This window comes from Monopterus albus, unplaced genomic scaffold (assembly GCF_001952655.1).
Source record: "Monopterus albus unplaced genomic scaffold, M_albus_1.0 scaffold18.1, whole genome shotgun sequence".
NCBI classification, from domain to species: Eukaryota; Metazoa; Chordata; class Actinopteri; order Synbranchiformes; family Synbranchidae; genus Monopterus; species Monopterus albus.
In genome coordinates, this window is record NW_018127898.1 from 3,923,820 (window position 1) to 3,936,608 (window position 12,789).

The 12,789-nt window shown below is 40.5% G+C and overlaps 2 protein-coding genes across 2 annotated transcripts in view; one reads left to right on the forward strand and one right to left on the reverse strand.

Annotated features, from left to right (window-relative positions):
* Positions 1-93: 93 nt before the first annotated feature.
* nsg1 (neuronal vesicle trafficking associated 1) lies at positions 94-5,872 on the reverse strand. The gene is made up of 5 exons (XM_020592629.1): positions 5,680-5,872; positions 5,228-5,381; positions 4,826-4,942; positions 2,742-2,852; positions 94-1,437 (listed from the first exon to the last, which is right to left on the reverse strand). The coding sequence occupies exons 2-5, from the start codon at positions 5,354-5,356 to the stop codon at positions 1,237-1,239; spliced, it is 558 nt and encodes a 185-aa protein (XP_020448285.1). The 5' UTR covers positions 5,357-5,381; positions 5,680-5,872; the 3' UTR covers positions 94-1,236.
* tacc1 (transforming, acidic coiled-coil containing protein 1) overlaps positions 2,902-12,789 on the forward strand; it is a 41,863-nt gene continuing 31,975 nt past the window's right edge. Inside the window, exons 1-2 of the mRNA XM_020592563.1 lie at positions 2,902-3,683; positions 10,293-10,497. The gene's annotated coding sequence lies outside the window, so the exon portion shown is untranslated. The remainder of the gene's footprint in view (positions 3,684-10,292; positions 10,498-12,789) is intronic.

Genomic DNA, 12,789 nt, shown 5'->3' on the forward strand with positions numbered 1-12,789 from the left:
ATTTCTGCTAATGTGTGTGGTAAGATGTAGGGCAGCCATTGAGTTTTTACCTTGATCCTCATATATAACATATGGATTCCACTTGGACATTGGTGTGAAATGTGGGCACTTTATTTCAATTTTATCATTTAACATTTTTATGTAGCAAATGCATTTCAATGGTAATCGTTATATTGTTTGAAAAAGATACATGGTTTGTGACAGTTTAAGTTAAATGACAAATACAGAAAAAAGCAACAGGACAAGCAACTACTTTCAGATTGTTCCACTACATCAACCTAAGTCTAGTATCTGATGGCTACCAACAGCCATCTGTGGTGACATTAATCAGTGCGAAGCATTGCACAATACAGTGTCTTCACTAGCAATGCAAAAACATTCAATACTGTAGCATAAAAGTTATGCTATGAAAAGTAACCATTAAATAAGTCTTGCGTAGCCAGTAAAGAAAAGCACATGGTGTTCACAGAGAGTTCAAATGAATGGAGACTATCATAAATGCTGGTTAAAAAGACTTGGTGCATTAAATACTGAAAAGTCATTTACAGCACTGTATGCAGAGAGCAGTATGGGATGAGTTTAAAACAGGTGTTAAAATTTTGCTCCAGGTCAAGCCTCATTTATTAACAACATGAGAGTAAAACATTTTGAAACAGATGAGCTCAGTGGCAAATACGCTGCAAACTTTGTCACCTCATGAGAACGTTACCACTTACTGGACCTCAAGAGATCTGACATGCGCTCAGTACTTGATGTATCTGAAGAGAAAGAGCCTCAAAGCAAACTATTATTATTAGAGTCGTGCGTACATGTGCGTTAAAACAAGCTACGCAGACACAAGATGCTTCACAGTCATTTCACAATCTGAGTACTAAAGTAAGTTCTGTTACGTATGTGTATGTACAGAGACAGTAAGTGTGTCTGTGTTTTTCTGTGGCTTCTACACATTTGCCACTCTGTTTTGAAGTGTAAATAAATGTGTGCTATTCAAACAAACCATGAATTCACCTGACTGTAAGCCTCGCTTTGCTGAAAACATTCAAAATGTCCACAGATTTCCTGCTACAGTGCACATCAGCAGACCAAACTACAACAAGGCAGCATAGCACCTCAGGCAAGAGAAGTTAATTTTTTCACCCACAGAAAGCGACAGGACTCTGAGGTTTGCTTGAATGGCACAACCATATTATTTATTTTTTCTGCAGCAGGTGAGGCCACCACCTGATCCCAGGTTGGTTAAGCCAGCTTCTGGGCAGTCTCCGTCTCCTGCTGGGTGACCTTCTCCTCAGACATGATGGTCATCCATGGTGATACTGACCGGGTGATGGTCTGCTTGGCTATGTTGTAGTGGTTGATGAGGGTAAAGAGACGCCCGCGGCCCCCAGGGCCCTGAGGGGGGTAGTTGCCATACATCCCAGCCGGCATGCAGCGACCTTGCTGCTCCACAGAGGTAGATAAGAAGGTAAAATTAGACAATTTGTACAATGGATAAGGGAAAAGAAAAGACACAAGGTGACAAAATTATGATTCAGGATAGCATAATGATGTTCTAAAAAACTGATCCACAGTTCAGTTACATGAGAAAATAGGCCAGGTGATAATGACAAAATGGAGCTTCACAGTTCAGTTCACTCTTTAAATAAAAAACAGAAGAAGAAAAGGCTCGACACAACCTTGAACCTCTTTATCTCATTCGTTGAAGTGCCTTGAAAAAGGATTATACTTAAAGTTTTTAGAAAATGAGCCACTAACACATGTTTTAAAGGATAAGGCCAGTCAGTTTTCTCCTCATACAGAGATGAAAACCAACAATGAATTGGCTCTACTCACTGTTAATGTCAGTCCTGGATTATTTTATTCATCTGTGCCATAGAGCTCCACTGTTGTTCAAAAACAATTAACGCATCAGCGAAGCACACCACTGCACTGCACTGGGTGGCATGTTTCCTCATTATGAAACACTGATGAATAAACTAATCCAGGACTGACAGACATTAACCACGAGTAGAGGCAGTTCATTGTTTGATTTAGGGGGATTAATATAGAAAATGACTGGCCTTTTCCTTTAAAGTGAACCTACACTATGTAATTTTTGCTGAACATTGGTCACTGTAGCTACAAGCGAACAGCTGTGGGATAATATAAGCTACTACTGTTCAGCATTTAGCAAAAATGTTAAGCTAGTAAAACAGTAATGCATGTAGAAAAGAATCAAAGTCATCAAACTCAATAAAATCCATTATACCTCAATATTAAAGCTAGCTAATATGTGCCATGAGTGTATTGATTGAGTAATATTGCCTTTTATTACTAAAATAGTTTTTCATTTCTAAATGGAAGGCTGTGTTTTTCCTTATCTCAAAACATATTCTTACTTAATAAAAAAATGCTGCCTTCCAATTGAAAATTGTTCCATTATTGATCATGCCTACAAACAGGAAAACTTAAATTGATATAAAACAATCTAATGAATGTCAAATATATTAAAATGCTAAATAAAGCTGTCAAATATCACACATGCCTACAAATGCTAAGCGTCATTGTGACATTATAATGAAAGTCTGACGGTTTATTGACATGTTTCCTAATAAAGCTAATGTATGTCACATTTCAGAACAATCCTTAAATGCTTTACAAAGTGCAATAGTTAACTCAGGTTTATCATGGTATAAGTTATGATCACGATATTGAGATGTCAACATTAGACAGGATCACACACAGTGATGCCCATAAGTATTTACCATGTAAACAAAGCTGTCAGGGCAAGCCTGTTCATATTGGTAGACCTTATATACGACCAGGAACACCACACACACCAGGAAGGCCAGGGCACAGATCACCAGCAAGGTCACCTAAAAGAGACACACAACAGCGTCTGCTCTATCTGTCTTAGTGAAAAGGAAATATGTAAGTGAGCAGAATAAAACGAGATTTTTCTCTTTTCTTTATATTACAGGTTAAGCAGCATTGCAAAGCTGCAGTACTGAAAAAATAATCTATGGAGGTGTACACTGTGGTACACCAAGTTAAATATCTAAATGCCGGTCAGGGCTACAGCATATTCTCCATATAGTAACCTGGCAGGAAATGGCCCACATGACCATCTGTACAGCCCAGCTCTCACCTCTCAGGGCAGTTATGTAAGGGCTGCTGGTGTTTCAGGAAAGGGGTGGGGGAGATGAGACAAGATGTGGGAGAATCCACCTCATTATAGCCAAAGATGTTAAGCATTGAGGGTGTGAGTGTTATTCTCATGAGCTGACACAAATGAACATGCTGTTGTGTTGAATGCGCATAGAGTAACTGAACAATTTCAAGCACCATCGGAGATTTGATTCTGTATTTGAGGGGAAAATAGTTGCAATAAAGAAACTGAGAAACCATGTTGTATATGCTGATTTTCACTGAATGCTGCGCTGTCAGAATATTCTTCAGGATTTTGTAGATAGGTAGTGAGGTACCATGCACCCAAAGACTCTTTGTACTGTCCTCCAGTATGTTTGGCATGGGTTTGATAAGGCTGTTAACAGTATGTATCAGTATGAAAGAAAATATATTTTTTTATCTGTCTGTGTGAATTGCAGGTGCACGGCAGACAGTACACCATGTACAAAGCAAAGCAACAGGAGCTCTTGAAAGAGACTATCTGTGATGAAAGGGCTGCCTGCAGCATTTCAAAGCAGGTGAGGACACTATACTGTATCCTCTATTCTCTGAGACAGTTATGTGCCTCTTTTCTTTTCAGATGTTTGATGAATAAAGCTCTGTTACTAAAGGAAGCTTGACACACCAGAGAGAGAGTTTAATCTGTCGATTTGTGAATGTGGAGCGAGGGTGGTAGTCTCCACGTGCAGTTTTATGAATTTTAAATACAGTGCAAGGAAGTCTTTTACACCTAACTCAGTGCTGGAGCCAGGTTTGTGTTTTTTTTTATCTTACAAACCTATATATTTTAATCATTCTATATGGTGACACAATAGCTAGGCACATCTGCAAGCCAAAGGGATGTCGAATGTGGGAGAGATGTGGCCATTTGGTGGCCATTTGGAGGCCATCACCACGGCAGCAGCTGAATTAATGAGTTTCACAGTGAGGTTAAGTGAATCATTGTGCATGTGTCTCCCTGTGTAGCCCGACAAGATGGCAGGCGGCACAGGAGCACTTTTGGCATGAAGGTGGCCTGAGCAAAGAAGCCACAAAGTATAACTTAGATTGGGGAGGAAATATTGTGATGGTGGCGACAAATATCTTGAGCTGCAGGAAGACAGCTACTATTCTCCACCATATGCATGTGGGGGAGTGTGAGAGATGATGGCAGTTGGACAACATATAAAACAGATGGCAGGCACGTCAAGGTTACAGGAAAACTGCTGTTAGTGTCAACTGTAATGCTAGTCTTAATATTTGTCTTACTGTGTAAGGTTATGTCCAATTGTTTTAGATACACACCACGAAAACAACAGTCACGCACCTTGACTTTTCCTCATGTTTTGGCTAAACGATAGAGCAGCTGCAAAGCTTGCTTATCGGGTGGCGTCACGGTTTGACGCCCCTTGTAGCATGGGCTAGCCCAAAAATGATTAATATTATATAGGTTGTTGGGTCCAGACTTGCTCAGCTTTCTGCTGCCTGCGCGCAGGTAGAGGGGTGAGAGAGCTCTGGACGTGTCCTGTGAATTTTACCTGTGATCCTCTGAATAAACCAGCACGGTTATTTTTTATAAAATCTAAAGCAGTCTCTTCCGTCTCATTGAGAGTTCCTGGTTTGAAAGAACCGGAAGAAGCTACACAGAAATAATAGCTTATAGCAGCGACATCATTCTTACTTTGAGTCGCTCAGATACACCTTCAATGACGCTTATTGAGAACTCTGCAATTTTAGGAGATTGTAGCTTTCTCTTCTTGCTGTCACCATCGTAGTCTGCCTTTGTCTTTACCACCACCTGGTAGAAGCACACACACATATACAAATGTGAGAAGAGCCAATCTGTTTGCAGTGTAGCTTCATGAGAATTTTCACAGAAGCAGCCTGGGTAAAATTATTTGTATTTTTCTGCATAGAGATCATACATCAAGTCTGTAAGGGTGAACACTGCTCGCCCAATAAATGCTATTGTCATTTATTTTCAGCAGCCTAATTTTCGTGATTGGAAGGATAGAAATACTGCAATAATGACATAGGGCCCGTGACTCTTAAAATTTGAAAAACATTTAAAAAAAGATTTTACCTTATCTGGTGGAGGAAACTGCAGCTGACTGGCATCTAACGGTGTTATGAGAGGGATGGTGTCAAATCCGTCTTCAGAAACGAGCTTCCCGTTATTTTTCTCACTGAAATTATTCCCCAGTTTAACCATTTTCCCAGTATGGAAAAACACCAACCTGCGGGAGGTAAATGAGCGCGTATTACTCCTTAACAAAAGACAATACCGATTGTTTTATTCCTCAGTTTGATCATGTTCAAAGACATACGGGGCTTAAGTGTTTTGAATTATGATTTTTTTAGACATGCAAACAGCAGTGCAAAACAAACCAAACGACAAAACGATATGAGGCGCATTGTTGGCCACGAGAAAGCACGTTAACCACAAACGCGCAGTAAAGGACACGCAAAGCTTTAACATAATGGGACCGATGCATCGGCTTAAAAAAAAAAGATGTACAGCATCCAAACACATACCAGCTCAGCCGAGTCGCGTTTTGAATCGATGTATTTCTCCTGATGTGGTGACTTTATTGTTCCGACGTCGGTGTGGGTGTGTGTTTGTGTGTTAGGTGTGACGCAGCCGATTTGCGGGGAGCTGGTGCACAATATGGCCAGCTGGGTTTGTGCGCCGCGTTAGTTGGATGCTGCTGGTATGGCGTGATGTAACATCCACATCACCTTCATTCATACACATGTCACCAGTGAACCCGGGATCTGACGGAGCTCACAGTAATAATCTGAATGGTCAGAGTGTTTTTGTTTGGTGTCCATTACTGAAGGTAATCCCAACAGCAGGTTTCAGATAACTGTGCGAAAATAGTTGGAAAATATTTCAGTTTGTGATTAGCATTAGTACTTTGTCTCCTGCAAAATAAACCGATTTTTGCCCTTTGCTTTTATTTTGGTTGCTAAACAGGGCTGCGCACATACATTTTGGGGGCAGGTGCTCAGGCTAAAAGAGGGCACCCCTCTCACCAAGTTGTTTTTAAAAAAAAGTTATCTGCAGTATCTTTGCATTAGCACATACATTATAAACCTGTATAAGATTTAAGACAAAATATTAGCATGTAACTACAGTAAGATTAGATGAATGGTTAAACTTTTGAATGTGGCCCTAGATTATTGTGTTGAAATCACTACGTTTCACTGTATTATTCATCAAGAGCACTTGGTGTCTAAAAAGCTGAACTTAGACCACATCATGAAACCTGTACTGGAAATTGTCAATTTTATACGCACACATGCTCTCAATCACAGACCAAAAATCTCGATGAACTTGATGAAGATCTTCCATCTGATCTGCTTTTGCACTGCGGTGTGAGATGGCTTTCAAGAGGTAATGTGGTTTCTCGTTTCTTTGAGCTTTTGAATCCAGTGAAGCTGTTCCTTGCAGAGAAACATAAGGACTGTCCTGAGCTACATGATCCCCAGTGGATTTCAGATTTGGCTTTTTTGGTCGACATTCTGCATTATCTGAATGGACTGAATGTGGATCTGCAAGGGAAGTTAAAGATACTGCCTGACCTGGTGCAGAGTGTTTTCACATTTGTCAACAAACTCAAGCTGTTCAGGACACATCTCCAAAAGAGAGACTTCACACATTTTCCAACCTTGTTGAAGGCAAGTGGGCAAGCAGCAGAGGTTGTAAAAGGGAGTACTGCACGATATGCAACACTGCTTGAAATTCTTGAGAAAAGTTTTGAGGAGAGATTCTCCAACCTACGTCAAAAAAGACCACAGATTACATTTCTGATCAACCCATTCACTGCTGAATCAGACTGTTTAAAAGCCCCTTTAGTAGAAGATGAAGCAGCATCTCAGCTTCAAATGATCGAACTTTCTGAGGATGACAGACTTAAAAGCGTTCTGAAGGAAGGAACCGTGGAGTTTTGGAAGATTGTGCCGGTTGAGAGATATCCCAATGTCAAACGGGCTGCACTCAAACTACTGTCAATGTTTGGGTCAACTTACATCTGTGAATCACTTTTTTCGACACTGAAACAAGTGAAATCAAAGCATCGCTCTGTTCTTACTGACACACATGTGAAAGAGTTACTACGAGTAGCCACAACTGAATACAAGCCAGACCTAAAAGAGATTGTGGAAACCAAGGACTGTCAGGTGTCCCACTGAGTCAAATAAAAGGAGGTAGGCTGATTTAAATCCATGAAAACTATTGTGTTATGTAATTAGGTGTATAAGTTGTGAACTGTTGTTTGCGCATCTGTTGTGTGGCTCTTTGTAGTGATAAAGTCTTTTTTTTGGGCTCATTATGGCAAACAGGTTCGCCACCCCTGCCCTAGATTATTGTGTTGAAATCACAGTGGTCTTGCCAACAACTACCAGCAGATATTGTGTCAGAGGAGTAAGAACAGATCGTTTTTTGGGCTATAACTTAAAAATTTTGCCACACTCAGTATGAGCAGACATATAAGCAGTGCAGGAAAGACATAGTTGCACAAATCTTCATTGATGCAGACCTATAAGCTATAACCTAACATGCCTTTAATAATAATTCATAGACTAATGGTTACCATTGCTGAGCATAGTTACAGCATGCTTTTAGATGAAATTTTATGCAGTATAAAACAAAGTTTAAAATCTAAAATATACAATTAAAAACTGTTAAAAAGGGCACTTATCAAGTCAGAGGGTAAAGGGGAAGGTGCTTGAGCACCACCTGTGCATGTGTTGTTGCTAGAGAATATTTAATAGAACATATACAAACAGTTAAATTATATGGAGATAAGACATGAAATAAAGAATCTTGTTTTCTGAAATATTGTACATTAGTGGTTGGCTACCTTAAGGCTTCTGAGAGCCTCAACCTTTAAAGCGTTATATTCAATGTTTTTGTAATGACATTGTATTTATGACTGTGAAATCAATGTGACAGTGTGAATGGGGTCACTTGTAGTGATGAATCTGCAGAGAATTATCACCCAAATCTGCAGCTCCCTTCAATTTCACTAAGTTTTTAGAGTGAGCTTCAGTTCATTGTTTAGCTGTCTGACACTTACATTTTCTGTCTTGGTTCACTCTCTGGTGTTGTTTTCAGCCATGGCAGACAGCTGTCAGTCAGCAAAAAAATCTAAAAAAAATAAAACACTGGTGGTCAGCAAAATGAGACTTTCAGTGTTAAGTTACTCTTTACAGTGTCATAAAACTTCAAATCAAGTATTTCTCATTAACATTCAACAACTCAAAAACATCTTTTGGAATTATTTATTGTCATTTAACAGTTTAATGCTGAAAAATTGAAAAATGCTTCCAGGTGAAGCTATTCTGCTTCGTCTGGACAGCATGAGTGTGGTTTGAGCAGGTTTGTTCAACAGTGATCAAAACCCTAACAGCTGTCATTAGATTCAGATTAAAATGTTGCTTGGTGGTGCACAGACAAACCCTTACTATACCTAACTTGCCCACTTCAAACCAGTGAGCACAGAAAAGGGGAAAAGAAAGAAAATCATGTTTAACTATTGTTTACATTGGATCCAATCACTCACAGTCAAAAGCTGATTGAGGACATTTTCAGAGCCTTTAAGTGATAAGAAGCCACACTATTAATTGGCTCAGTGGTTATTATGTGAAATCTTGTCACTACCCTGCAGTGACTGAGTATATTCTACCCTGCTGTAGTGGTTTGGTCATACAGTAGGCTCTATAGCTTCCCTTATATCAGATTTGGTAGAGAAAAGAAATTCATTACATTTTTATTTTACTAGGCCATTTTTATCTTTTCATCATGTACGTATCTAGACATGGCAAAATAAAGCTGTAGCTGTACATATTATCCGGTGGCCTGTTGCCAGGCTACAGTGTGAATGAAAGAGCGTTAGGAGAGGATGGAGTCCAGCCGGTTAATCCGTAGGTACAAGAATGTGGTAGAAGAGAAAATGACAGTTATCTCCTCACATGTTGAGATGGGAGCCACAGCTCTTTAGTGGACCAGTCTGGTGGCTGTGACAGCTGCAGTGCCTCCAGGTGATGCTGCTAGCTTCTGGGCTGTCTGATGAAGAGTGTGGTGTGAGTCTCTGGTTCCAAGTCATCAGCTAGTTGATTCCCCCCCCTGGGGCCTAAGAAGTGAAGTCATGTGCTTCCTGAAAGCAAACGCAGCATGGTGTGGAGGTAACTGTGCAGGGACACAGTTTGAAAGCTTGGCATTGGGTAATTTATTGCTTTAGATGTGAAACAAATACCTGAGCTGAAGTATTTCACTGATGCAGAAAGTAAAACTATTTTCATTTCAGTGAGCCATTTCAGAACAAACAGAACAATAGAAGTAATAATCAAGTCATAATGCTGTCAGAAGTTCCAAAAGATATGGATGGATAACATGAGTTAAGAGTTCCACACTATGCAATGTGATGCACAGTGTTTGGGTAGCAACAGCAGCATGGAGATGTGTAGCAGGACTTCTGCTGCACTTGCCCTCTCAGGAGAAAACACTAGAGGGAGATACCGGATCACGATTTCATGATTTATTATGATCATTATCCTATCACTATATTGTGAAACAACCATGATTCCAAATCCAGTGTTGTCTTTTTTCCCCTTTAATCGGGCTATATAAAGGCACAGTGGTGCTGACAACTGAACATGTTTCATTTGATTTATAATGCACATTTAAATCTCATTTTCAGTGGAAGTGTGGTCAGTTACTAAAATCACAGATCACCCACTGGGTTGTCCTTTTTTAGATTCCTTAAGATGTTTGAAGAAATTATATCAGATTTTTAATTTTAAAAAGTTACAGTAGTAGGGTGTAGAAATACTGTTACAAGTAAGTAAGTCCTGCATTCAAATTTGGCTGAGGTAAAATTATAAAAATATTAGCATCCAAATAGTTTATTGCAAAGCTAAATGCTCATTACAGCTTATAAGTAAAACAATTATGCATAGCATTAAGTAGCAACGGAAAAGCTGGAAAGAGTTAATGTAGTTTTTCACACGTATTCTCAGCAGTATGGTTTGCAGCTGATCGATACAGCTGATGAAAACGTCTTTACTTGTAACATACATGGTGTAAAGTGTGACTACAACTGCTGTGTCTTTAAATCCCACTCTGTTTTTGGCTCTTTTCCCAGAAAGTTCATTTCCCATTTCCCATCCAGCCACATGGACTAAGCTCCACTGTGCCGAGAGAACAAGAATATCCTCACTCAGAGAGCGGCAACTCCAACAGCAATCTGAGGACAGACAACTTAAGGACCTCTGCCGCTGAGCAAGGACTTGTAAACCCACTGCGACGGACACAGACATCACAGCCTGTTGGTTCTCAGTGAATCCGAGGTATGATTTACACTCTCAGACTCACAGTGTGACAGTTGTCTGCCAGCCAGGTGCAGTATTATTAATGTTATTATCTGCTCTGACCAGACAATACAGCACAAATGCCCTAGTAAATTGTGACTCATTGAATGTGCTGTGTCTGGTGTAAAAGTCCTGCTGCCATGCGGGAGCTGTTGTCTTGAACACAAAGCCTCTTTTCATCCATTTATAATTCCCCGCACTAGTCAACCCAGCGGTTTGTTGTGGGTCTGTTAAATACTTCTGTTCATTCAAGCTGTTCTTGTGTAGACTTACAGGAACAGCTAGACTACTGAACGTTTGCCCACATGAAACCTTATGTTTTGGCACTTTAAGAAAAAATGATGACAAAGATTTGAATGGACAGAACTATGGCAAGAACAAAGTCTGAGGGTTTGTTCAAGCTTCAGACTGAGCCAAATGTTAAAGTTCTAATAGCAGGCAATGATAGCTAGACTATATAAACAGGATGCTGGTCTGACCACACACACACACACACACACACACACAGGTTGAATTACCAAGCTGGGGGACAGCCACCACCATCAGCACTGTAATAAATTATCTGGGATGGTTCTCCACAAACTGACCAGTTTGTTGTTATGGACAACTTGCATAGAGGTTGTATTATGAGAACGGCTGTGCTGCTGAGGTTTCTAGAGGATTTTCTGAGAAGATGAGGTCAGAGGGAGACACACCCAGAGCAAGAAAAGCCAAGAGTGAAAGATGTTTTGACTGAGTCACTTGCTGAGAGGAAGCCATTGCTTGTTGGAATTTCCACTCAGTTTGGAGCATAAGTATAGTGGTCTGGATGCGATATTTATACTGAGACACATGGCTGATGTGCATGGGAAGGGTAATTTCCCCTCAAATACCTTAGCAGAAACTTTATGATGGCTTTAATAGGATTACATAATGTGCTTTATTTTAACATAAAGGAGATTTCATAGTCCAAGTGGTATAGGGTCCTTTTATGTTAACATGAAAAGGACGATTTTGAAAGAAGCCATTCATTAGAAGAAAAACCTTCACACTGGAATGTGGTGAGAATGAGGGTCATTTCCTCTCAGCCACAAAGAGCAACTTGGATGACCTATGAACTTTTGGAAGCATTTAAAGCCCCATTTCCTGACCTCTCCTCACGTGATCATTCGCATGTTTCTGAGCTGGAATATCTTTTGAATCACGGTTAAGTGTTAAAATAGTACTGAGAGCTTTGTTCCGATTTGTAGCAGCTCACATTTAGTTACACATTTATATACTGATGTGGCTGGAGGGGCCGACTGAGCCAGACGTGAAGTCGGGGGTGGGAATGTTTCTCATACTCGTGTCGCTTCTGGTCTCGTGCCTCTCAATAGAACCACAGACACAGATGGAGTTTGCGATAACAGTTTCAGACAAGTGCAAACAGACAGACATGGTCTCGCTAACATGGAATGCAAGTGAGTTGTGTCTGGTGAGGCAGGGCAATTTTCTGCCTTTGTCTGGATCAACGAGAGAGGAATGATGTGAATGAGACCTCGCAAACAATATTAATGCTCACCGTAAAAAGTGGCCACAATGGAATTTGCTCAGTGGTATATCTAGAGTGGCATGTAAAAAAGCACTAAGGCATCAAAGGCCTGCTCAAAATATACTGAGGCTTTACGATCAAAAACCTGGTTGCGTCAGTTGAACTATTATCCATACCGCACTATACCCTCTTATTCATCTCCTGAAGCCTACAGCACTACTCTGGAGAAAACATTGCTGTGTAGTGGAGTGGACCTCCACCTGTCTGCACAGCTATTGTCTCGATTTTGTGGCTGTGATGACCTCATTCCTGTTTATGTGTGCACACATACAGTACTACACAAGGACTTTACTCTGCCAGACAGCTGATAAATACATTGTTGTGCCTGCCTCTGAGCAATGCAGTACGCCAGGCGGGCTCTCAGTGCACACAGCTCCAATTCAAGTCTTTAAAACAGGGAAACCATCTTGATGTTTTTCCCCACTGAACTACATTTCTGAGGTATGTTTCCCAAAATTACAGACTCCAGCTAGCAGTGCTTGCAGGACAGTGGGGCCCAGCCATCGACCATAATGGAAAGCCATATGAAATAAATAACATCCTGCCCAGTGTGGGGAAACTACAAATAAGGATGATCATGGTCTCGCTAACATGGAATGCAAGTGAGTTGTGTCTGGTGAGGCAGGGCAATTTTCTGCCTTTGTCTGGATCAACGAGAGAGGAATGATGTGAATGAGACCTCGCAAACAATATTAATGCTC